Here is a 27,914-nt window from a genome sequence, read left to right as displayed (position 1 = left end):
TTTGAGATATCTCTGGTGAAGATATTTTATTTTTCATAAAAATATAATTGTACAATGCTCTTCAGAGAAAGAAAAATTCCCTCAATGCCCCCAAATACCATGTGGATTAATAATCTTCCTTTCTTTCAAAACTAAAAATGTAATTGATAATATGCAACTGATTTCTTGTGAAATATAGTATTTATGTTTTTAAATTTTCTTTCCCTTTATTTTAACTAAAGCTAAGTCCAGTTTAAACCTATGCTTTTTGTAATGAGCCAAATCAAGTCTATCATAATTCAAAGATGATGAAATAAAATGCTAAATGGTGATGCTGATAAATATTGTCAATTAGCTGGTACACAGTGATATGAATTTGCTGCAGTAAGACAGAGTCTGATTTAGATACAACAGACAGGTTTTAGATAAAATAGAAAAAAAATTTAAGAACATCAACTATATCCTAAAACTTGACCTGGTCAAACTTACTCCATTTTATATTCAGTTGTTCTAATATCTGGCAGGTCTATGCTAAGTTAATGACAGAATATGACTGGTCTAAACACACAAATATATATTTTCCCCTTATCTTCCTTTCTTTGGGGGGAAAAAAAAGAAAACTAAAACATTACTCTCTTCACTTAGGGAACAAAGAGAATAGCGCTGACCCAGAGGGATAGAGCTCACTGATTCTCTCACTCTCTTCTGTTTTCTCTCAGCCTGGATGTTGTCATTACAGAAAGTGAGAGATGCTGAGATTTCAGTGTGCTGCTTCTTAACTGGAATGGGAAAAGAAATGCTCCAGCTGTTTTAATCAGTGACATTTATTAACATGCTTCAAGTGGCCAAAACGTGCAGCCAGCACAATACCCAAAGCAATCAAAACATTCCTTTTTAAGACCAAGGAACTTTCTCTTAGTATTATCAACTTTAAAATACCAAAAAAAAATATGGGTTTAGGAATAAACTCAATACGTTGTAATTTACTTTCATCCAAAATTACACATCCTCTACCTGAGGATAAAGTCACTGCACTTGTAAAGATACTGAGGTGGGGGTGGAGGGTAGCTCAAATGACCCTGTAATTTAAAATTACAACCCGAGAAGAAATACTTCAGGCACAATGGAGACATTCCATTGAAGAGCCACATTCATCTTGGAATGTTTGCTTTGAAAACAACTCTTCTGGGGAATTCAAAAGGTACTGAACAAAAGCAACACAGAGTAAATCTTGGGTTGTTTTGCAAAATAAAAATATACATTTGAGTAGACCAGATGGCAAAAACATACCCATTACAATCTGAACACTATATTTAAAACACTTAAATTCTGAAGGTCTGAATATTTAACAATTTCTTATCTATCTATATTTGTGATCCTAAAAAGACATTAAATACTCTTAAACCCCCAGTTCTCCAAAACACAGAGACCCAACAGGCTGGGCTAGTGGTATATCAGTAGTCACACAGGACTAGACTAGATCTGAGTTTGCAACCTACACACGAAGAGATTTTCAGGAACTCTGGGCTAAGGGGAAGCACTTTATTCAAACGCATAGCCTAAGAGAAAGGGGGAGAGTACCTTGTAATCTGAAACTATGTGGTCCATCTCTTGTTCCGCCTCACAATCTAGACTATGATGCCTCCTCTTACACTGCCATTTCATAACAAAACATACTGTTTAGAAGCCAAGTATTTGCTTCATTAGAGCTAAGAACAATTATAATTTAGCAGCAACAGAGAACACAGTTCCTGATTTAACTATGGGAAAGAGAAGAGAGAGTGATCAAGTGTCCCAGTGAGGAAATTGAAAGATCCCTAGTCTATTTGCATGTATGATATGATGAGCTTGATTCCTCAACCATCACTCTGTCTGGTAGTCAGGAAGAAAGTAAATATAGCTGTGATGGGAACCGAAAAAAACCTCTCTGGCTTCTGCACCTCCTGCCAGGCCTGCCAGCTGCGGTGCTGTGCACACCTCCAGTTTAGTGCTTCACTCCGGAGTGGAGGTGCTGTTAGGGCCAAACCAGATGCACACCCACAGTGTTTCTTTCTGGCTCAGAACACATTCTTAACGAAACTCTTGTCAGGGAAGAAACTAAGTGTTCTGGTTATGCCTACAGCCATTAGATCTACTAGCAATTTCTCCCTCATTTTGTTCCAGATCTCTTGAGGCAGAAACTCGATCTCAGCAGCTAATTTCATCCTATTTTCTTTAGAAAAATTCTCCGAGTTAGTTGACTACACAAGGCAATGTGTGTGAACATTCACTCCTACCCTCCCCACATACATATACAGACATACAATAGAAACACATACATACATTCATACATATTCTAGGTTGTCAAGAGGATGTATGCTGCTGAAATGCCTAAAAGGTTATTTCTTGCTTAAAAATGAAATTTGACTAATTATTCTCCAAGTGTGGAGTAAGCCCTAGCAAACTTTTATAAATATAGTTTGAGAAGACAGCAACAAAGAGGCTGTCTTGAGGGCTTTCCTGATGGATTTTGTTAACACGTACATTATTTAAAACAGGCATATCAGTATGGATTATAAAAATAGAAATGTATATATTTGTTAATACATATTCACAGCTTATGCTGGAATGGCTCACAGGAGAAATCATGGTTCATGCAGAAAATAAACATTACTCAAGTAAATATAAACAAATAAGATTAGGTCCATTAAGGCTGAGAACTTAGTCAGTAGTCAGCCCATTTGGTTTCTCTTTGTAGGGCAATCAAAAACATAAAAGAAGGTGACACCTAAACACACATACACATACAATGACATGAAATACATGGAAAGAATATAAATTAACCAATAAAGCAATGTGGAGTTAAGGTGCAAAAATACAATCTTCACCCACTTTTCTCTACCCCTGTGTTTTCAAGCATTGCAACATGTTAAATGCCATGGGTGGCAATACCAACCAGAACAGGTCTGAATGTTTATAAATTTTCTAAGTGTTTAAAGTTAAAGCAAAATCCTTTGGGATTTATAATCACACATTTTGGTAGAAACTGCAGATTTACAGAGATGACTACTGAGCAGTAGGTAGTAAATGGAGCCAAGAAGTACAATCTTGCCCATTCATCCTCCATAGGAATCAGAATATTGGCTTCTATCAGTGACTCGTCATTTTGAATAATCTTCACCCTGAAAAATAAATCAAAGTTACCAATGTAAGAATGTTTGGAAGTGAATGAAATTTGGTTAATCTTTTTTAAAATACATTTTATTTGTTTAATATCTACGGAGAAGGGCTTTTTAAAAATACAGACTGAAAGAAAACTGAGCTGATTCAGCCTTTTTTCTTTAATTCAATTTAGAGCAAGGCAAATGTTACCTGACCTAAGAAAAGCTAACAAAAAGCAAACCCTTCAATTTTATAAAAATATTTTAAAAGAGGGGCACCTGAGTGGCTCAGTCAATTGGGCGTCTAACTCTTGATTTGGCTCAGGTCACAATCTCGGCTGTGAGACAGAGCCCTGGCATCAGGCTCTGGCTGGGCAGAGTCTGCTTGTCCCTCTTCCTCCCCTTCTGCCCCTCCCTTTGTTCTCTGTCTCTCTAAGAAATAAAATCTTTAAAAAAAATTTGAAAGATAAAAATTTTATAACTTTTTAGAAAAGATTTTATTAATTCATTTGACACAGGGAGAGAGAGCGTAAGCAAAGGGAGCCGCAGGCAGAGTGAGAAGGAGAAGCAGGCTCCCTGCTGAGCAAGAAGCCAAACTCTGAGCTCAGGGCTTGATCCCAGAACTCTGTGGTCATGACTTAAGCCAAAGGCAGACACGTAATGCCATTCAGGCACCCTGTAACATTTTCTTATAACTGCTCCAAGTGCTCCCAAAGCAGTCACGATGATAAAGAAACCAGTCCATGACATCTTCATCACAAAATCTTTGCAGTCTCTTCAACAAATGGCACTGGAACATTGTTACTCACATGCAAAAAAATTAAATTGGAACTCTATCTCATACCACATAGAAAATTAACTCAAAATGGATCAATGACCTAAAATATAATAGCTAAAACCATAAAACTCTTAGAAGAAAACATAGGAGTAATTCTTCATGACCTTGGATTTGGCAGTGGATTGTTACATATGACAAAGCATGAACAACAAAAGAAAAAAACCAGATAAACTGGACTTCATCAAAATTTAAATGTTTTGTGCAATAAAGGACACTATCAAGAATGTGAAAAGACAATCTACAGAATGGGAGAAATATCTGCGAATCATATATCTGATCAAGGTCTAGAACCCAGAATTTATAAAGAACTCTTACAACTCAACAACAACAACAACAAAAAAAAAATGAAAAACAACCCAAATAAAAAACAGGGGCAAGGGACTTAGACATTTCTTCAAAGAAGATATACAAATGGCCAACAAGCGCAAGAAGATGCTCAACACCATTAGTCTTTAGGGAAATACAAATCAAAGCCACAGTCAGATACTACTTCACATCTTAGGAAGGCTATAGTTTTTAAAAATGGAAAATAAAAAGCATTGGCAAGATGTGACAATTTGAAAGCTTCATATATTGCTTGTGGGAATGTAGAGTATTTCAGCCACTGTGGAAAACAGTTAGTGGTTCTTCTAAAAGTTAAATACGTAATTACGTATGAGCTAGCAATTCTACTTCTAGGTATATACACCAAAGAATTGAAAACAAGTGCTAAAACACATACTTGCTAAAACACATGCTCATGTTTCAAAGCATACTGTTCACAATAGCCACAAGGGGTAAACAAATGTCAACAGATGAATGGATAAACAAATTGTGGTATACATACACAATGGAGTATTATATACCCATAAAGTAGCCTAAAGTACTAATATATGCTACAATGTGGATGAGCCTTGAAAACATGCTAGGCAAAAGAAGCCAGACACAGAAAGTCCCATTCTATATGTTTCCATTTATATGAAATATCCAGAGAGACAGAAAACAAATTCGTAGTTGCTAAGAGCAAGAGGGATAAGAACAGGTAACTGCTTAATGAATCCAGGGCTTTCTTTAGGGTGATAAAATGTTTTTTAACTAGGGATGCCTGGGTGGCTCAGTGGTTGAGTGTCTGCCTTTGGCTTGGATGGTGATCCTGGGGTCCTGGGATCAAGTCCCACATCGGGCTCCCTTCGAGAAGACTGCTTCTCCCTCTGCCTGTGTCCGTCTGCCTCTTTCTGTGTGTGTCTCTCATGAATAAATAAAATCTTTAACAAAAAATTAAAAAAAAATTTTTGTAACTATATAGAAGTGGTGGTTGTATAACACTATGAATATACTAAATGCCTCTGAATTATTACTTTAAAATGGTTAATTTTTTATGTGAAATTCACCATAATAAAAAAAAAATCCTACACTGATGGGCTACTGTACTAGAGCCTGGACTAGGTGAAGACAGGTTTTCCCATTAGAACTGTGTGACCTTGGGTACCTTAGCCAATTCCTTTGCTATTTCTTCATCTGTAAAATAAAAGGTGTAATTCCTTAACATAATCATTGGAGGAAATACATATGATAAATATATGTGAAAGTGTTTTATAAGTTGTAAATCAAAATACAAATAAAAGGTATTATTAACAATTATTAACATTATTAACAAAAATGGTATATCCCCATTCATGGGCTAAGTCTATTTTTAAAAATTTCCAAAAATGTATCAGTTGCTCTTCATAGATCCCATGTAAAATTCATTTCAATATTTACAATCTAACATCATTTCACTTGCTTATTAGTGTATTACAAATGACATCACTTTATTTAATGACAGACCAAGGGAAGAAGTCAATAGAAACCCTACCCTAAGATACTCCTCTAAATATAAACCCTCCCATTCACTGTACTCACAGGAATTGCTATTAGCATCTGTCTTCCCAGCTTTTGTGTGCCTGCTTGAGTTCTGCTGAGATTTGCTCTGCTCTTCTCCAGTGAGTAGGGCCTTTATTTCAGAAGGGATTTTTCCTTGGTCCATTGCCATGCACCACTGCTTGTACTGAAATAGGTAAATATATTTAAGTACAATTTTATTAGTCATATTTCAGGAACCACTGGTAGAAATCCTAGACACAACTCCGATAACTAGAGGTCAAATTGGCTGTTGGGAATCCTACCCTCCACCGTATTTCCTGTTTACCACCTAGGACACGTATGAGGCTTGCCATCTTTCAGAAGAGGGTGGGCAATTGCTGATGGATCTTCTCATGATATACTGGAGTAGTGTTCATACTCAAAAGGCCCCTCTGGTGGAAAGAACATTTGCCCAGTGTGCCACTAGTTAGAATCCTTCTGTTTTTGCTGTCACACTATATTTCTACTCCTAAAATAAATAATTGTCGTACATTTGGGTTATCTTCCATTTTTTTTCTTTCATAAACAATCTCTCAGTAAAATTATCATGTACATTCTGCTTCCACCAGCACTATACTAAAATGCTTATTTGCCTACATCCTGGCTAAAGGTTAATATTCTTTCCCATATTTGTCAAATGGATATGCGAAGCTTGGTATCTTCATACTTTAATGTAAATTCATTTTGACTCCTAAGCGTAGGTTTCTTCATTTGTTTACTTATAGACTTTCTTACCATTTCCAGTTCCTCTCTGAGGGCACATATGGCTCTTTCCCGGCTGGATACCAACTCTTCCAAATACTGATATCTTAGTTTTTTCCTAGCTCGGCATTCTCTTGCACTCTGACGGCTTCTCTCAAGCTTTGCCTTCAGGTCAATTTTGGCCGGCTTGCGACCACGTTTGCCAGGCTTCTTTACTTTGCCTCCAACCACCTTCAGCAAGAGAGAAAAGAATTTTTTTTTCCGGTTCTACTTTTAGGAAAATGACTAGGGGTGCATATTCGCAAGGAAAACACTGACAAATAATAAACAAAGGAAACCTATGAAACTAAGAAGGCATAATCCCACGAAATGTGTGATGTGTCTTTGCTTCCTGATTTTTTTTTTCTGATGCTTTTGATACCACGAGTGTGAGAGAAGAAATACTGAAGTTTTCCTTATTTCTTCAGTAGTAAACTTTAAGTAGTTTAACAGTAAACTTTATGAACCATATGTAGCTGGATACTAAAATCTAAAAGATGCCATTAAATGTTTTGCTCACAGGAATTTTTATTGACTTGAGAAAATAGTAAGTAAAAAATATTAACATTTAAGATTCAGTGTGATCTCAACATACATATAAACAACAAAGTAAACAAATAAACAAAATAACACATAAAAGAAAGGATGTTTGGGGCTCCTGAGTGGCTCAGTTGGTTAAGTGTCTGCTTTCAGCTCAGGTCATGACTTCAGGGTCCTGGGATCGAGCCTCCTTCTGCTCAGCGGAGAGCTTATTTTTCCTGCTCTCCTTCTTCTCCCTGCTCATGCTCTCTCCCACTATTTGTGTCTCTCTCTCAAATAAATAAAAAAAATTAACAACAGAAAAGAATGTTAAAAGGAAAATGAAGATTTCTGACAGGTGTCATTATCAATAGCTTTTTTCTCATTTGTATTTTTTATGATTTTTAAATGTTTACAATTAGAAAAAACAAAATTTGTATGAAAATCGTATGTTTGTATGTATGTATAAATATATATATTATGTGTATATATATATATATATGTGTGTGTGTGTCCTGAACGATTTGGCTGTGAATTCTCTCTTTAAATTTGTTGAGCCCAAAGAAACACACCAGAAGTCCCGGACATCTTCAGGATAATCCTCTCCTGCCTTTCAAGAAGTCTATAATTATGACCCTAGACTGTCTCAGGAGATTTCTAACTGCTCCCACTGGTCATAAGACATCTTTTCAATATCTTTGTTATTCATTTACCTGCATTGGCACAGTTTTTTGGTGACTGACAAAGTAATTTAATCCTTTTCACTGTTTAGCTTTGGAACCTCCCCAAGTTTTTATGTAAGACATAACTATGAACTAAATTTGATGAATTTTTAAATACATGAACCTGAACTTGTGTATCAAATAAATTTTCTTGAAAGCAATTACCTTGAAAGAGGTTACATTTATTCCAATGAACAAGCTTTTTGAGAAAGTGCTTTTAGAGCTAGTTTCTTACAAGCTACAACACAGTCTGCCTCAGATTTTCTACTTTATCTGATGAGGTTCTGAATGATGTCTAGTTCTGAAAAGTACCCTCAGGAGATAAAAATGTCACAACTTCAGTATTTTGAAACGAATACTGCTGAGGCTTTCAAGGCAACTGTTAAAGATGCAAAACTCGAACACTGACAAGCCACTGAAATAAAGTAGCAGCTTTATCAGGTAATAAAACTCAAACTCTATATTCATGTGGATATAAAAATTCATTTGTTTGTTTGAAAATCACTCTCAATTATCACATACCAACAATGCCGAGTACTCTATAAAAATCAAATCATTACTCAGTATAATGGTCAGGTGGAAAACCAAACTGTAAATATGAATCAGCCACGTTTACCAGACCCTGGGTAATACCATGATGGTCAACCACTGCATCCCGCATTTAATAGCATGGCTCTGAAACAAGACTGAATACTCCGAGGCTCTGGGAAAAAACTTTCTTTTCCACCACTATTGTAAAGCTAGCTGCTTCAGTACTACTCCCAAATTAGTTTCAACTTTTCGAAAACAGGTCTTTTAGGGGCACCTGGGTGGGTCGGTGGGTTAAGTGTTCGACTCTTGATTTCAGCTAAGGTTATGATCTTAGGGTCCTGAGATTGAGTTGCATGGGGCTCTGCGCTCAGCGGGGAATCTGCTTGTCTCCCTCTCCCTCTGCTCCTTCCCCCTCATCCCCCCCAACCGAGCACTCTCGCTCTTAAAAAACAAACAGGTGGGCAGCCCCAGTGGCGCAGTGGTTTAGCACTGCCTGTAGCCCAGGGTGTGATCCTGGAGACCCGGGATTGAGTCTCACGTCAGGCTCCTTGCATGGAGCCTGCTTCTCCCTCTGCCTGTGTCTCTGCCTCTGTGTGTGTGTGTGTGTGTGTGTGTTTCTCATGAATGAATAAATAAATAAATCTTTAAAAAACAAAAAAAACCCAGGTGTTTTAAAGCTTTTTATACTATGCATCATGTTTTTATTCCAATATAATATATACCTCAGGAAACTGCACAATTTTAATAAAATGTTTTTAAATAATCCTACATTGAAATAAAGTATATCTGCTATTGCTACAGTTTTTTTTTTATTTTTTAGTTTTTAGTCTCAACTTCAAACTATACAGTTTTTAAAAAGTAACATATTTACAGTATAAACTCAGGTCTATAGTAAAATAAATGGTAATCACATCTATTTTCTATGTAGTGAAATGAATCATCAATCACAACACTATTATCTAGTACCTCATATATTGCTGTTTATTTTGTTTTGTTTTTTATATTGCTGTTTTTAATTAATTCAGGAGAGGCTGTCTTTGAGAAACCAGCAAGAGGACATAGTGTACTTCAGAGACTGGACTGATTTTTGAAACAAACCTTACACAGTCATAAAAATAAAACAACAGTTATAACTCTTTGTTTAGTTTTTATGGTAGTAATATTATTTTACTCTTTTTTTTTCCCACTAGAAAGGCATAATAAATAAATACAGGGTTCCTGTGTTTTATGTCCTCTCCTGTAAAATTACATTAAAACCACATAACCACCATTTCTCTAGTTTAATTTTTCCTCAATGGTAGACTGAATTCTTGGCTTTGGGTGCCAGCTAAAATCTGATTAGTGTACTAGTTTTCAAGAGAGCCAGGTACATTGCAGGGTTACTGGAAATCTAAGTATAAAAACACTTTGTAAAGAAAAGGTATTGGGACACCTGGGGTGGCTCAGTGGCTGGGCATCTGCCTTTGAATCAGGTTGTGATCTCAGGGACCCGGGATCAGGATCAAGTCCCATGTCACGATCAAGTCCCATGTCGGGCTCCCTGCATGGAGCCTGCTTCTCTCTCTGCCTGTGTCTCTGCCTCTCTCTCTCTCTCTCTCTCTGTGTCTCATGAATGAATAAATAAATAAATAAATAAATAAATAAATAAATAAATCTTAATAAAAATAAAACTTAAAAAAAAAAAAAGAGAAAAAAGGTATTACACAAGGGGCGGCTCCTGGGTGGCTCATTTAGTTAAGCATCTGACTCTTGATTTCAGCTCAGGTCATGATCTCAGAGCTGTGGGATTGAGCCCCACATTGGGCTCCATGCTCAGCCTGGAGTCAGCTTGAGATTCTCTCTCTTCCTCTGCCCCTCCCTCCCTCGCATGCTCTCTTGCTCAAAATAAATAAAACCTTATATAAAAAAAAGATATACAAATGTGGGTCAGTATACTAGCTGCTTTAACAAATGAACTTCATATATTTCATATGCCATAATGATTAGGGGAGGGTTAGGAAAAATTAATAGAAGGAACCAGAAACCAAAACTGAAATCGACCTCACAAATTCCTCCCAAATGTCTCTGGGCCAAAAATCATCCTTACCAATGTTTCATAATGTTTTCACAACTCAGTGATAACCACCCTGTTCCCTTGCCCTCTCCTATTTCTTCTGTGAGGAAGCATATTAATATGGCTAAGTGAAAGTACTGATGTTTATGCACAACACAAATAAAAAAAAACTATGAAAATAATATAAAATTTAGTTTTTTTCTATTCTAGTTTTATTTCTATTCACATAGAGCCACATGGAATTTTAAATAGCTATCTTTAAAACTAGTGGTATCTCTTTATCCACTACCCATTTTACTTTTCTTTTTGTCCTCCCCCAAATATATTTGTTAACTGGAAATAGAAAGCCCCAAGGGAAACCCTCAGAAAGCTTGTCTCCCTAGCCCTCGTGAAGAAATTTGCTAGCCATTGATTTTTTTTCTTACTCTCCACAGAGAATTCATTACACAAAGGGAGGATAATAAAGATGTTAGATTTCAGTAGGGCTTTTGCAATACCAACTTTGTCTTCATTATATGTTTAAAATGTTCAAGTCTATTATAGGCAAGTAAGAATGAAAAGCCTACTTTTCTGTTAACTACTTTTTTTAATAAAACACTTTCTCCATTGAAACAAGCTAAAACTAGATGTTATGATTTTTAGAAAGTAAGCACCAAGGACTGTCATATAATTCTTAGTTCACAGCAATTACTATTTAATAAACACAGCAGATAAAAAACAAAAGATGTTCCTAAATAACGAATGGGTCAAAGAAGAGATCATAAGGGAAATTAGAAAACTACTTTGAGACAAATGAAAAGGAAAACCCAACATACCAAAACTTTGAGAGACGCAGCTAAAGCAGTGCTCAGAAGGGGGCTGTAAATGCCTAAACTAAAAAAGATTTGAAATCAGTAATCTAACTTTCTACCTTAAGAAACTAGAAAAAGAAGAGCAAATTAAATCCAAAGCAAACTGATGGAAGGAAATAACAAATATCGAGCAAATAAAACAGAAGATGACAAAACAATAGAGAAAATCAATGAAACCAAAAGTTGGTTCTTCAAAAAGATCAACAAAAGCAACAAAGCTCTGGCTAGACTAGTCAAGAGAAAACATCCAAAATACTAAATTCAAGACCTAAATAAATAAATAAATAAATAAATAAATAAATAAATAAATAAATAAATAAATTCAAGACCAAAAGAAACATCATCCCTATCAACTTTACAGAAATAAAAATGGTTACATGGGATACTATGAAAGATTATATGCTAGTAACCTAGGAGAAATAGTCCTAGAAAGACACAGAATAGCAAAACTGACTTGAGAAGAAAGAAAATCTGAACAGACTTGTAACAAAGAGATTAAATTAGTAATAGAAAAATTTCCAGGGCAGCCCCGGTGGCGCAGCGGTTTGGCGCTGCCTGCAGCCGGGGGCATGATCCTGGAGACCCGGGATCGAATCCCACGTCGGGCTCCCTGCATGGAGCCTGCTTCTCCCTCTGCCTGTGTCTCTGCCTCTCTCTCTGTGTTGCTCATGAATAAATAAATAAAATATTAAAAAAAAAGAAAAATTTCCAACAAAGACCAAGTCCAAGTGACTTCACTGATGAATTCTACTAAACATTTAAAGAATAGGGGATCCCTGGGTGGCGCAGTGGTTTAGCGCCTGCCTTTGGCCCAGGGCGCGATCCTGGGGACCCGGGATCGAGTCCCACGTCGGGCTCCCGGTGCATGGAGCCTGCTTCTCCCTCTGCCTATGTCTCTGCCTCTCTCTCTCTCTCTGTGACTATCATAAATAAATAAAAAATAAAAAAAAAATAAAGAATTAACACTAACTCTTTATAAACTCTTCCAAAAAACAGAAAAGAACATTTCACAATTCATTCTATCATGCCATACCAAAACTAGCCTGATACCAAAACTAAACAAAGATATCATAAGAAAACCACAGATCAATATGTTTTGTGAATGGAGATGTAACTATCCTCAATAAAATGCTAGCAAATTGAATCTACAACACAGAAAGAGGATTATACACCATGGCTATGTGTGACTTATCCCAGGAATAAAGGTAGGTGTCACAACCAAAAATCAATTACTATAATACATCATATCAATAGAAAAAAAGCGTCAAAGTTATATTTTCTTCTCAAGAGACTCAGAAAACACTTGACAAAACCCAACACCCTCATATTATAAAAAACACTCAACAAACTATGAATAAAGGGAACTCCCTCAACTTGATAAAGGTTGAAAAACCCACAGCTAACATCACACTTAAGGGTGAAAGATTGAAAGCTTTCCTCCCAAAGATCAGGAAAAGACAAAGATCTGGTCTCTCATCACTTCCACTCAACATTGTATTGAAAAATCTAGCCACAGCAATTAGGCAAAAAAAAAAAGAGAGACTTCATTCAGATTGGAATGGAAAGAGTAAAACTATTCCTATTTGGGATGATATGATCTTATATACAGGAAACTCTTGGGGTACCTGTGGCTCAGTTGGTTAAGCATCCGACTCTTGATCTCAGTTTAGGTCTTGATCTCAGGGTCAGGAGTTCAAGTCCTATGTTGGACTCAATGCTGGGCATGGGGCTTATTTTTTTTAAAAAAAAGGAAAAAAAGAAAAAATCCTAAGGAATACACAAAAACTATGAGTGAACAAGGTTGCAAAGGACACGATCAATAAACAAAAATTAGCTCCATTTCTATATACAATGAGCAATCTGAAATGAAATTGTAAAAACATTCACTGAGAATAGCATAAAAATATATCATTTAGAATAGCATTTTATTGAGGGTATTTGCATCCTTTCTCATAAAACATATTGGTCTATAGTTTTCTTATGACTTCTCTGGTTTTGGTATTGGGCTAATATTGACCTCATAGAATGAACTAGGAATAAATTTAACAAAAGAAGTACAAGATTTGTACACTGAAAACCATAAAACAGCATTATAAGAAGCTAAAGATCTAATAAAAGTAGAAAAAAAAAGTAGAAACATTCCATGTTAATAAATTGAAAGGCTAAATATTGTTAAGATAACAATACTCCCCAAATGGATCTATGTACAAATTCAACACAACATATTCAACACAATCCCTATCAAAATTCCAGCTCAGTTGGTGGGCATCCAACTTTTGATCTCACAGTCATGAGTTTGAGCCCCATGCCGAGTGTAGAGATTACTTATAATACACTCTGCCTTTTTGCAGAAATTGAAAAGATAATAATAATAATAATAATAATAATAATAATAATAATAATAAAAATCAGGGGATCCCTGGGTGGCTCAGCGGTTTGGTGCCTGCCTTTGGCCCAGGGCGCGATCCTGGAGTCCCGGGATCAAGTCCCACGTCGGGCTCCTGGCATGGAGCCTGCTTCTCCCTCCTCCCGTGTCTCTGCCTCTCTCTCTCTCTGTGTCTATCACGAATAAATAAATAAATCTTTAAAAAAATAATAATAATAAAAACACAGGGACCCAAAATAGCCAATCCGAAAAACAACAAAAGTGGATGGCGTATAATTTCTGATTTAAAATTTTATTAGAAAGCTACAGTAATCAAGATAGAGTGGCAATGGCACAGGGGTACACACACATATCAATGAAAAAGAAATGAGAATCCAGAAATAAACCCTTACATTTATGGTCAATTGATTTTTAGTAAGGTGCCAAAACAATAGAGAAATAGGAATAAAACAGTCTTTTTCAATAAATGGTGCTGGGACAACTGGTTATCTGCAAGCAAAAGAATTAAGCTAGACTCCTATAACATGCCATATACAAAAATTAACTCAAAATAGAACAAAAACCTAAATGTAAGAACTATATTTATAAAACTCTTAGAAAAAAACAGCGATAAACTTGTGACCATGGATTAGGCCAGGGTTTCTTAGATGTGACACCACAAGCATACGCAACAAAAGAAATAAATTGGACTTCAAAATTAAAATTTTTGTACTTCAAAGAACACCATCAAGGTCAACCCACAGAATGGGGAAAATATATGTAAATCATACAATGATAAGGGACTTGTATCCAGAATATATAAAGAAATTTGACAATTCAACAAAAAAGACAACCCAATTAAAGTGTGAGCAAAGTGTATGGATAGACATTTCTCCAAAGAAGATATATAAATGCCCAATATACATATGAAAAAACATTCAACATCATTAGTCATTTTGGAAATTTGAATCAAAACTAAGAGATAACACTTTATACCCACTACGATGGCTATATAATAAAAAGCAGCAAATAATGTGGAGCTGTGGAGAAATGGAACTCACATACATTGCTAGTGGGGATATAAAATGGTGGCCACTTTGGAAAACCATCTGCATGTTTCCCAAAATAATAAACCAGAATTATCATATGACCCAGGAATTCTACTCCTAGGTCTATCTCCCTAAGAAATGAAAACCTATATCCACATAAGAACTTGTACAATTCATGTTCATAGCACCGTATTTCACGATAGTTAAAAAGTGGAAATCAACCCAAACGTCCATCAGCTGATGAGTAGATAACAAAATGTAGTGTGTCCATAAAATGGAACATTATTCAGACATAAAAAGGAATGACATACTGATACATGGTTCAACATAGATGAACACTGGAGGGGGGGGTGGAGCAAAAAAAAGAAAAAAAGATGAACACTGTAAACATTATGCCATGTGAAAGTAGCCAAACACAAATGGGCACACACTGTATGATTCCATTCATACAAAATGTCCAGAAAAGGCAAATTTAAAGAAATTAAAATTATAGATTGCTTAGGGTAGGGGGAAGGGAAGGAGAGGATAGGGACTGGCTGCTAAAGGGTTTCATTTTTTTTTCTTTTTAAAATTAATATACTTTGCTTTTTAGAGCTGTTTTAGGTTTATAAAAAAAAATGAAGCAGACAGTACAGAGAGTTCCCATATATCCCCTTTTTCTCCACCCTTCCAGTGTCCCCTGTTATTAACATCTTGCATTAGTGTAGTACATTCATTACAGGTGATAAACCAATGTTATTAATAAATCCAAAGTCTACATTAGGGTTCACTCTTTGTGTTGTACAGTTTTTTGGGTTTGACAAATGCATATATCATGTATCTCCCATTATAGTATCATACAGAATATTTTCACTGCCCTAAAAACCCCACATTCCACCTATTCTTCCCTCCCTTACCCCCAGAGTCCTGGCAATCACCGACCTTCTTACTACCTCTATAGTTTTATGTTTTTCAGAATGTCATATAGTTGGGATCACATGGTAGGTACTTTCCAAACTGGTTTCTTTCAGCTAGTAATATGCATGTAAGTTCCTCTCTATCTTTGTTGTGGCTTAATAGTTCATTTCTTTTTATTGCTTAATAATATTATATTATATGGATATACCACATTTTGTTTATAAGAGTTTCTTTTTAAGGTAATGAAAACGTTCTGGAAAGACAGTGGTGACCATAGCACAACTCTGTAAATATACAGTTGACCTCTGAACAATGAGAGGGTTACGAGCTGACCTCCAAGCAGTCAAAAAAATCCATGTATAACTTTTGATTTCCCACAAAACCTAACTACTAATTGACTACTGTTACCTGGAAGCTTAACTGATAACATAAACAGTCAACTAGTACATATTTTGTGTATTATATGTGTTAGATACTATATTCTTATAATAAAGTAAGCTAGATAAAAGAAAATGTTCTTTTTTTTTATAAGATTTCTTTGGAGTTCTTTTTTTTTTTTTTTTTTTAAGATTTATTTATTTATTCATTCAGAGAGAGAGGCAGAGACACAGGCAGAGGGAGAAGCAGGCTCCATACAGGGAGCCCGACATGGGACTCGATCCTGGGTCTCCAGGATCACACCCTGGGCTGCAGGCGGTGCTAAACCGCTGCGCCACCGGGGCTGCCCAATAAAAAAAAATGTTAAGAAAATCATAAGGAAAATACATTTACAGTACTGTGCTGTATTTATTGAAAAACAATCCATGTATAAGTGGGCCCACATGTTGTTCAAGAGTCAATTGTACTAAAAATCACAGAATTGTATAGTTTTAAAGGATGAATTTATAGTATGTGAATTATGTTTTGTGAATTATTTTTCAGTAAAGCTGTTATCTTAAAAAGATAGCTGTTAAAAAAATATATGAATCTTAAGCAGAAAGAATAGAAGAAAGAGAAGAATCAAGGTGGCATGGAGACACAAGCTTATGAAGAGAAAGAATCACAGAGGGGAGGGGATAAGCATAAGGGTTTTTTAATCTGTGAGTTTAAAAAGGCCGAGAATTAACATACAACTATGGATTTAGCCAAGAGGGAGTTCCTGATAATTCTAAATGTAACCATTACAGAGAAAGAACAGAACCTAGTCTGCAAAGGTCTGAGTATTTATGGCACAGGCTTCCCAGTCAACAAGTTTAACTTCATAGAAAGAGGAGTTGTGCGCTATCTAGGAGCTTCTTAAAATAAGGAAGACCCTGGGGTCCAGATTAAATACTATTCCAGATTCTTGGCTCATTCTACTTCTAGCTTTTTAGGAGCTAACAACAAACACTTAAATTCAAGGCGAAATCAGGGTGTGCAGGGATAGAGCTATGGACAAAGTCTTGAATTAAACACTTTACATATAAAAAAAAAATAAAAAATAAAAAAAAAATAAACACTTTACATATTATGTTATTTCACACCATTTCAGGTGAGGAATTAGCATCATGCTCATCTTTTTCAGGTAAAGATGGGAAAATTAATTCCTTTATTCAACAGCCATATATTGAACATACACCATGCCCCAAACACTGTGAAACTCCAGGAATGTTAGTGTAAGAAGATGAGGTCCGAAACTGTAAGGTTTATAGACTCATGAAACACAGCAGACATGAAATAAACAGTAACATCATAAAGGGCAGGACATGGGTGTACACAAGAGTGCTGGTGATGGAGGGATGCATACACACACACACACACACACACACACACACACAGATGCACAGTGATCTCTTTATAGATGACAAAATTTTAGTCCAGAGAATTTCAGTATCAGAGCAGAGTCTAGAACCTAAGACCCCTTGTTTGCATCACAGCAACTTGTCACAAAGTAACTCACTATCATCAAGTATGACAATTCCCCCAACTTCATGGTGGGACTGACTTGATCATATCATGCCCTGAAGAGGCCCTAAAACTGACAATGCTTTATATGCACTGCTATATTAATACTATACAGTCACTCACTTACTCCATCCAGCTCACTGGGACATTAGGCACTTGCTGGCACTTTTCATCTTATGCTTCCTTGAAACTTCCCTCTACTGTTGCGGCCCTCCATGCCCACCAACTGAAGTCAAGCCAATCTGTTCCTTTATAAAATCTGACTTAGCTCTTCCTCTTTACTCCTACTATCTGTATTAGTCTGATCCCCCCTCACAGATTGCTACAACAGGTTCTCAGTGGGTCTTCCTACCATCTCTCCTTTTCCACTCCCACTTCTAGCTAATCCATCTTGCAAAGAGCTGCCAAAGAGTTAACCTTTCTTCTCAGCTTATTAAAATAACTTCGCTGTATTTTCCTTCACTGTAAAACAAAACAAAACAAACAAACAAACAAACAAACAAAAGGTAGTATCTGATCATTACAGAAAGAATAAACTGTAACGGCCCTTTGGCCATGTTACAGCTGAAGAGAAGACCTCTGACTCAGCACTGCTTACTAGGTCACCATATCCAGTATATCAGTTTGCTGTGGCTGCTGTGACAATTACTACAAACTTAGTGGTGATTAAAACAACAGAAATGTATTCTTTCTGTTCTGGAAGCCAGAAGTTTGGCAGGATTGCACTCCCTCTGGAGACCGAAAGGGAGAATCCATCCTTTGTCTCTTCCAACCTCTAGTAGCTATCAGTGTGTCTTGATTGGTGGCCATAGCAATCCAGTCTCTACCTCTGTGGTCACACTGCCACCACACCTGTCTGCCAAATCTCCCTCCGCCTCACTCTTATGAGGACACTTGTCATTCAATTTAGGGTCCACCCAAATAATCCATGATAAATTTTTCCTCAAAATCACTAACTTAATCACTTTTTTTCCCCAATAAGGTAATATTCACTTTTACCACATAAGGTGATATTCACAGGTTCCAGGGATTAGGACACATATATCTTTCTAGAGACCACCATTCAGCCCACTACATCCAGCCTCCCACTCACCAACCCAATCCTCTCTTTCATTACTTCCAACGCGGGAATCATATCAAGTCATGCCCCTCTAGGACTTTACCTCATCCCCTGCATTCCCATCTATCCTCACCATTTCTCTGTGACCACCATCCAGGATGGGAAATGTTATGCTTTCTTTGGTTAGAGTCAGCTCTAGCCCTCTTTCTTTGATAATCACCTTCCTATCCCTGACGATCACCCTCTCTCCATATGCTATTTTCTTCTCCAAATGTCTGGAACATATAATATAGTGAACACACTGAATTTATATGTTTTATTGGAGTTTTTTGGTGGCCTCACAGATTTAAGTTCTATCACCTCTAAGCAACGTGAGCTCCTCGGGCACAAAAGCTGTGTTTTCTACTTCCAATAAATTAGGAATATTCTGAAACTGACTTGTTGGTATCACGACCAACTTACAGAAGTTGTAAAAAAAAAAAAAAAAAAGAAAGAAAGAAAGAAAGAAAGAAAAAAGGTCCCTCGTACAGGATATAAAATCTGAAAAACCAGTTAAGAACTCTTTAACTATTTTATTACCCTCTTTGCACTTATTTATATCCTAATGCTCTAATTCTTAAGGCAACTCATAAAAGTTTCAAACTATTAATTCTAAGAGAATTACTGCATTTACACGAAGTGGTAGGTAGCAACAGCCAAACCTAGAAAAAAAAAGAGCAGGAGGGCTTGTTTCACTCTTTTTAAAAACATGAAAAGTTATCTCCAACTGATTAAAGAAAAATAAGATAGAGATGAATGTGCCCAGCTAGTGCTCTTTACCACTTTAAAGAAAAAACAAGTAGCTACATTTTCATTTGGTGTTATGACTCCTAAAACTTCCTTCACAGCTGTGGGTTAGGCCTTTTATTTACCAGATCTTCAGAAAGAAAGTCTAATCACATCTTCCTGCTGCTAACCTTTCTGCCAGTTTTTCTAGTCAACGGAAGGAGGAAGAAGATAAAGTAGGCCTCTCTGAACTTAGAGTTAACTCCTGCCTCTCCTCTCCCAACACCTATGCCTGTCCCCAGTCCCCAGCTATGATTGTTCGCAGCTAAATATAATACTGTATATATTTTAGCTATGCCTTAAAACTGTTACAAACTGACTCCGTAAGAGTGGTGTATACCTGCCTTTACTTCTTTCCTGTCCAGCTCTTTCTCAACTGCTACATTTTGGCTTCTATCCTATCACTCTAGGGAAAATTCTCTTGCTAGGTTCATAAACAATCTCCTATTTTCCAAGTGCAATGGATACTTTTTCACTGTTGATCTCTTTTGTAGCATCTCATATTGTTGACTAAATTCCCTCTTTAAAAATTCTCTGGTCGGACAGCCCCGGTGGCGCAGTGGTTTAGCGCCGCCTGCAGCCCAGGGCGTGATCCTGGACACTCTGGAGACCCTGGATGGAGTCCCACATCAGGCTCTCTGCATGGAGCCTGCTTCTCCCTCTGCCTGGGTCTCTGTCTCTCTCTCTCTGCGTCTCTATGAATAAATAAAATCTTAAAAAAAAAAAAAAAAATCTCGGGCAGCCCCAGTGGCGCAGTGGTTTAGCGCCGCCTGCAGCCCAGGGCGTGATCCTGGAGACCCTGGATCGAGTCCCACGTCAGGCTCTCTGTATGGTGCCTGCTTCTCCCTCTGCCTGTGTCTCTGCCTCTCTCTCTCTGTCTCTATGAATAAATAAATAAAATCTTTTTAAAAAAATTCTCTGGTCCCTTAGACAGCATAATAGCCCCTTTTTTCCCCCTTGTACTTTTTTTTTTTTTTTTATCACTAATCTCTCCTTTCCCATTTACGTTGCTAAGTCCTATTCCTCGGCCTCTTCTGATCATTTTACTGTCTTCCAGGGTTCTGTCTTTCTAGCTCTTTCTTCTGTCCACACTCTTCTCCTTGAAGGATTTTATTCATGCTCTATCAACCACAACCGAAACTCTCAATCTGGTCTTCAGCTCAGGTCTTTTTTATGAGCAATCTAACAAAGCTGGGGAGGAGTCAGAAAGGACTAGCATTTACTGAGAACCCATGAGATATATACTAAGTTCTTGTGATTTGGGCTCACATATATACAACTGACTATTGAATCACATGGGAGTGATGGGTGTCAGCCCCCGAGTAGTCAAAAAACCACCTGTAACTTTTCATTCCCCCAAAACTTGACTACTAGTAGTCTAACGTTGACTGGAAGCCTAACTAATAACATTAACAGTCAATTAACACATATTTTGTATGCTATATGTATTACAGAATTTTACAATAAAGCTAGAGAAAATATTAAAATCATAAGGATGAAAAATATATTTACAGTACTGTACTATATATATGTACTTTAAAAATCCACCTGTAAGTGGATTTGTGCAGTTCAAACCTGTGGTGCTCAAGAGTCAACTGATTTTTTTTTAAAATAAGTTCTACGCTCAATGTAGAGCTTGAACATATGACCCAAGATCAAGAGTCACATGGTCTACCGACTGAGCCGGCCAGATACCTCAAGGGTCAACTGTTCTTATATTTAATTCTAATTTGTCCAAAATCATAACAGCTTGAAAAGTGGTAGAAAGAAGACTTGAACTCTGGTTTTATGCCAAAATCCACATTCTTACCTAACTGGACCATCTGCCTCTTATCTTATTGCAGTTCCTACATCTTTACCCCAAATCATTCTCCAGATAGCCATTAGCATTTTTTCTGTCAAAAACCCAAATTCGATAGTTACCTCTGCATTACTTTTTTAAAGACCTTATTTATTCATGAGAGACACACAGAGAGAAGTAGAGACACAGGCAGAGGGAGAAGCAGGCTCCATGCAGGGAGCCCGATGTGGGACTCAATCCCAAATCCCAGGATCATGCCCTGAGTCAAAGGCAGACGCTTAACCACTGAGCCACCCAGGGATCCCTACCTCTGCTTTAAAATCATTCAATGGCTCCCCAACATCTATGGCCTTGGTTTTCAACCTTCGGTAAGCATATGAGCCACTCAAGTGGGGAGCCTAATTAAAATTCAATTTCCCAAGCCCCAGTCTCAAGATTCTGGGTCAGCAGGTGTTTTCTTTATTCCACACTTTAAAAATACTGACCAAAATTTGTTAGCTTAACTTGCCAAGCATATCGTGATCTGGCCTCTGCTTACTTTTCCATCTTTGTCTCTGCCCACACCTCTACTTGTGTTTTATGTTTTAGCTCAGGGGTCAGCAATCCATAGCCCTGATGGCATGCAAAGCCCAGCCCCTTCCCTGTTTTGGTAAATAAAGTTTTATTAGAACACAGCCACACCTCATCATTAAGTTCTGCCTATAGTTACTTTTGTGCTAAATTGGCAGAATTGAATAATTGCAACAGAGATCATATGGCCAGCAAATAATTACTATCTGGCCCTTTACCAAAAATATGCCAATTCCTGCACTAACTTATAGCATAATACTTATTATCCAGTGCAATATGCTTTAGTACAAGATTTTCCTTCTTTCCCATTTTCTAGGGAACTCCTATTCTTCCTCACAGATTCACTCCTACTGTGTGAACCCATGTGCGACATGCCTAGACAGGCATCCATTCATACCACTCCAAAAGCACTTTGCCTCTAGTGCCCTAATTTTTTTTAACCTCACTATATTGTAATGATTTTTCTATAGGTCTACTTAGCCCACTGAAATGTAAGCTCCCAAGAATAGTTATAAACTTTTTACCTTTGTATCTCTCTTGCACAATGCATGTACATATTAGGTGTTCAACAAGTATTTAATGAATTAATGAATGAATAAACTTTTCTGAAAACCTTAAAAGAGTTAATTAATCATTCTGAATAAGGATAAGTAAACTTAGATTTCAACTGGTTTCTGTAGTATTAAAATTACTCTTTAGGGTTAAACTATCTTTTGAGGTGCCCTATGTAAAATGTGCATGTAATCTAAACAGCAAAGGAAGGTACATTAAATCTGTCAGAGATTTGTTTGGTAGACTGGCTCTTCTGTGTTAGTCCTGTGGTTAGCACTGATGAAGAGGAGGACAGGAAAGGCAGAAAATGTCTGGAGTTTTGTGGCACTGCTCAAGGTGGCAGCCCCAACTATGGCAAAGGATGGATAAAGGATCAATAGGAGGGATTTCAAGGGCCAAAGGCAGGTCTGGGAATGTCAAAGACATTTTTTGGCCAAGTTAAAATTTTTGTGAGAATCAATGCTACCCCGAACAGTTGAATGCAACAGAAGACCCTATCTTCTTACATAAGAGGTAAGGAAGGTGTAAGAAACCTTATTTTCAGATAATCGTGTGTCCTACAGGTAAATTGAAGTCTGTGAAGTCTATTAAGGAAACAGCATCCATATTAGTATACTATCCATATAGTATAGTATATTAGTATGATTAGACAGTGTCTGGCCCACTTTCTTGTCAGTCGCTGAACTGAAACTTGATGCCCTACACTGTCAGGCAATACAGTATGGTAGTCTACTGTCAGCTTATCCTGTGGCAGGAATGCATCTGGTCTAGGATATTTCCATTTATATCAGTCATTGATTCAATAAACATAAAAGTCATATATAAAATTAAAAAAATAAGAATCTTCTGCCTATGATCAAAGCCTCTGAAAATAACACACTTTTATTTTCTTTGTAATTGAATGCAGCAAGTCAGGAAGAAGCAGCTTTTGTAAAAACAAGCACTTTTTCCTAGTGGTAGACATGCAGGTAGGCTCAGGAGACTACCTTTCTCACACAATCTGACAGTTCAATGCACAGCTTAAGTTCATTTCATGCCCCATCCCATTGCCCCTTCCCATCTCGGGGCATGGTTAGGAGCAAAGGGTAGTGTAGGATAAATAAGCATTGCTGCAAATGTTGCGAATAGCATGCAATTAAGAATTAATAAAAAAAAAGAATAAAATGAGCATCTCAAGTACCTACTGCATTGTGCTAAGACCAAAGAAGTCACTCTTAAGTAACAATAATATTTTTTGTGTTTACTATGTGTTAGACTCTGTACTCAGTGCTTTATAATAATGCATTATCTCTAATCCTCAACAAAGCCTATGAAAATGGTATTGACAATTTAATAGATAAAATGGAAACTCAGAAACGTTAATTAACTCAGCCAAGGTTGTTCCTTCCCATCTAGCCTAGTAGAGATCTACTCAGTGTTTGAGCTCTGCTACTTAGCACTTTCCCAAGCCCCTACTTTCAGATGCCCATCTAGCTCTTGCTTTATTTTTGCCATTTGCCATTGTCTATATACTCTGCCTGGGGGGCTCAATGGAGCACACTGATTAATAAAGCCTGGGTACATCAGGGCAATCTCCTTAATATTACTCTGCTCCAACTTAATTCAGTCACTATTAAAGAGTACTCTATGCTGTATCAGGCACATTGCTAGATGGTAGAAAGGCAAAGCTTCATTTTCATTCAAATCTGTGTGACTCTGACTCTAGAAAGCTAGATGACAGAATGTGGAGAGCTCCTGGCAAACTCATTCATCACTACTGATGAAAACAACTCAGAAGGGATACCTGGATGGCTCAGTGGTTGAGTGTCTGCTTTTAGCTAGGGACCTGGTCCCGAATCCCACATCAGGCTCCTCACAGGGAGCCTGCTTCTCCCTCTGCCTATCTCTCTCTCTCTCTCTTTCTCTCTCTCATGAATAAATAAAATCTTAAAAAAAAAATCAGGATATTGAATCCTTATAAAGGGAGGTCCTCATATCATCATCTGTTTCCCAACCTGCTCATTCAAATACTGTCTCTCTATAACTGCCACTCCTGACCACTGCATCCTCTTTCTATTCCCCTGGCCTTGCTGTCAACTAATTTGGCACCCTTTTTTCTCTCCCACCATACTTTATTCATTTATTTTTAAAAAATATGTATATATTTTTTATTCATGAGAGGCACAGAGAGAGTGAGAGAGGCAGAGACACAGGCAGAGGGAGAAACCCTCTGCAGAGAGCCCTCTGCAGCCTCCCTGCAGGGGGCCCAATGCGGGACTGGATCCTGGATCACGCCCTGAGCCAAAGGCAGACGCTCAGCCACTGAGCCACTCAGGTGTCCCCCCACCATACTTTATGCTCAGCCACCAGAATCCCAAACTCCAACTCTCACCTCCTCTTACTCAGGAGAAAATGGAACCTGAGACTCCATTACCTATACATAATGTGAAGAGAAAATGTGGGGGATCCCTTGGTGGCTCAGCGGTTTAGCGCCTGCCTTCGGCCCAGGGCATAATCCTGGAGGCCAGGGATCGAGTCCCACATTGGGCTCCCTGCATGGAGCCTGGTTCTCCCTCTGCCTGTGTCTCTGCCTCTCTCTCTCTCTCTCTGTGTCTCTCTCTCATGAATAAATAAATATCTAAAAAAAAAAAAAGAAAATGTGTTTTGTGTGTGAGTATGTATGTGTATGCTAGCAGGACAATGTAATTCTGCAGGACTCCAACAACTAGAGCACAGAGAAAGGCAGGATTGGGAGCTGCCAAAGACTTAAGGGCTGTTTCATAATGCCCGGTGCCGGAAGAGTAGTTCCGATTTTGCTGTACATGGCATTTAAGTATTACTCATTCACAACTATGACATGTATTCAAAGTGAAAGTAGTGTATTCACAGAAGCACTGTCCATCCAGAGACATGTGGAGTGGATTTTCTTTCCCATAATCATTAAAGATTTAAGTAACTGCTGGTTTCTAAAAATAATCAATTAAAAAGAATGAGAACTGAGTTCATTTTGCATTACTTGTGAACCCTATAGGAAGTAAGTTATGGATCGTCTACACCCCAAGATTTACCTTCATTCTTTTAGGGAAAACAATAAAATTTTATACTCTCCACTACAGTTTGCTAGCTTTAGAAATGACTCCTATGTGATTTGACAGGTAAGAAAAATAGCTCAAAATCCTATGTATTTTTCTTGGAGTTGAGACTACTGAAGATTTTGAGAGTTATTAAATGTTTCAAAAGTCTGAACTAAAGATTTTGTAGAATTTATTGCCTCAAATTAAGGAAATTAAAGAACAATGTTATTTTAGCATCCTTAAGGAGCCATAACATTATTTTCTGCAAAACGATAATGGATACAGTATTCAGATTTGCTTTCAAAATTAATAATACTGAACAATCAAGCTAACAAGGCATTCATGGAAAAATTATTTTCTGATGTCTGGAAAACTTTCAGAACTTCCCCTTTCTGTCTTGGAAACACAACTTCCTGTTGGGGTTTGCTACTTCACAAACAATCTGTTTCTCCAGGTGAGTCTCAATTCCAGACTATTGCATTGGGCTTTCCCTTCCGTCTAATCATTTTTCTTAGAGCCTTCTGTAAGAGCAGGAAGAGGGAGATAATGTAGAATAAAGCAGGCAGCACAGAAAAGCTAGAAATTTTTTTTCATTCTAAGGGTGGGTGAAACAAAAACGTGACAGCTGCAAAGTGTTAATGGTAAGGTGGGAGGGGGAAAGGGCACCCAAAGAAAGAAAAAAAGCTAGCACAAGCAGTATGCCAGAGACTGAAAAGGAAGACCTCTGAAAGGCATAAAGGAGTGACTTTCTACTTCAAAAATTGGTAAAGTCTAGAAGTCAGACTCCTTTAAAAAAAAAAAAAGTCCAATTTTCTAAACATTCTAAAACATCAATAAGCTGATCATCCCTATCTTCATGAAATAAAACTAGATAACACTAACGTAGATAGACATAGGGCAGAGATACGTTATATACACAAACTACATGAATCAGCCAAGAATGAACAACGCCTGTTAGAATCACAGGGACAAGTGATTTGGATTGCGATAGGGGAATGGTGGTAGGATATTAAGACAGATTAACAAGAAGGAATTCACTACTTTTCTTAGGGAAGGCTTTCTAGAGGAGGTTAGATTCTGGACGAATAGCAACAGGAGCTTAGCAGAGTGTTCCAACCAACCAACCACAGGAAAATAGCTCAGAGGGGGAGTGAACTGATTATATGAATGGGGCATTGAGTAAGGGAGGCTGCGAGAAGAAAGGGGAACCTTCAAGGGGAATAGGGCTGGTTCAGGGTGCCCTAATTAAGGTCTCCAAACTGGGGAAAGTCTGGAAGGGGGTCAGGGGAAGGCAAAAAGAAAAGCACGGTAAGTTTCTTCACTCGTTTTGCTGGGCAAGTCAAGGACGAGGGTTGGCACTACCTGGAAAAGCTGACAAACAGGCTTGCCCTGGGAGGGAGAAATTTCCAGAGAGGGCCCCTTCTGGAAAGACGCAGCGCCCCGTCCCCTGAATTCCTGGCTGGGTACCACGGGGGTAATAGCCGGAGGCTCCGGGATGTCTAAGGCAGGTGTTTGCTGGGTGTTGGCGTGGCTACCGGGCTGAGGTTCAGCGGCGGGTCTAGCCCTTAGCGACAAGCAGGAGGCGGCGGCGGCGGCGGCAGCTGCGCGTGCAAACCACAGGACTTACCTTACTGTCATCCATCTCCGCGGACAGGCCGGCCTGGCCAGGCGCTCCCTCCCCCTGCCCTCCCCCGGCTCAGCCGGCCTGGCCCGGCCCGGCCCGGCCCCCGCCCCGGGGGAAGAAGGGGATATGGTTCTGACTGTCTCCTCCTCTCGCCTAACAGTTCGCTTCCCTGATGCCACAGTCACGGGGACGAGGGACCAGTTCAGGAATGACAGAGCGGACCCTGGAGGCGGCCCAAAACGCCTCCTTTCGCCGCCGCCGCCTCCTCCTCCCCCTCCATGACAGTCTCTGGGTGTGTTTACAGACGCCCTGGAGAGCGGCCCGGACCGGAGAGTGGGCGGGAACACTGCACGCGGAATGGCCTCTTCGGGTGCCGTAGTCGACGGCATTCTGGGGATTGTAGTTTTCTCTAACGCACTCTCTGCGGGGCTGACTACGAAGAAAACTACAATGTCCACACACCCTCAGCCAGGCGTCTGTTTTCCTCGGGCCTGCGAGCGGTGCGGGGGAGGGGCCAGCCGGGAGGCCAGACTACGTCTCCAACGGGGCGCTGGGTTGGACCAGCCGCGCTCTGGGCACCGGTGGGACGAGCTTGGGGCCCCGTGGAAGCCCTCGGGAGGGAGGAACCCTGGGAGCAGGCCCTCCTCCGGGACGCCGAGGAGACCCTGAAGCTTCTTCATAAAAAGAGGAAAGGAAACTAATAGCGTGCAGGGCTGCAGCTGCTTTAGGGAACAATTTGGCAGTGCCTCACCGTATTAGACGTAAAGTTACGACATAGCCGGCAATTCCAAAGAAATGAAAACTTGCACACCAGTGTTCTCTCTTAGAGGCCTTATCCATAATAGTCCAAAAGTGGAGACAACCCCAATGTCCATCAGCGGATGAATGGATCCGACGAATGTGGTATGTATGTGCAAAGGAATGTTATTAGACCATAAAA

General features: G+C 38.5%; 2 protein-coding genes across 3 annotated transcripts in view; one reads left to right on the top strand and one right to left on the bottom strand.

Moving 5' to 3' along the window:
- On the bottom strand, window positions 1-27,378 carry CREBL2 (cAMP responsive element binding protein like 2). 2 transcript variants are annotated; one of them, XM_038576835.1, is made up of 4 exons: window positions 26,978-27,318; window positions 6,574-6,771; window positions 5,839-5,983; window positions 1-3,140 (listed from the first exon to the last, which is right to left on the bottom strand). In XM_038576835.1, exons 1-4 carry the CDS (start codon window positions 26,990-26,992, stop codon window positions 3,136-3,138), a joined length of 363 nt encoding a protein of 120 aa, XP_038432763.1. In that variant the 5' UTR covers window positions 26,993-27,318; the 3' UTR covers window positions 1-3,135. The 2 variants fall into 2 exon arrangements, with proteins under 2 accessions (XP_038432763.1, XP_038432762.1); XM_038576834.1 differs by lacking the exons at window positions 1-3,140; window positions 5,839-5,983 and adding an exon at window positions 12,881-12,984 and having other exon boundaries at window positions 6,634-6,771; window positions 26,978-27,378.
- Window positions 27,126-27,914, top strand: part of DUSP16 (dual specificity phosphatase 16) — a 121,451-nt gene continuing 120,662 nt past the window's right edge. Inside the window, exon 1 of the mRNA XM_038576827.1 lies at window positions 27,126-27,877. The gene's annotated coding sequence lies outside the window, so the exon portion shown is untranslated. The remainder of the gene's footprint in view (window positions 27,878-27,914) is intronic.

This window comes from Canis lupus, chromosome 27, assembly GCF_011100685.1.
Source record: "Canis lupus familiaris isolate Mischka breed German Shepherd chromosome 27, alternate assembly UU_Cfam_GSD_1.0, whole genome shotgun sequence".
Lineage (NCBI taxonomy): Eukaryota > Metazoa > Chordata > Mammalia > Carnivora > Canidae > Canis > Canis lupus.
Note: the sequence above shows the minus strand (reverse complement) of the source record. Positions and strands in the feature narration are given on the sequence as shown.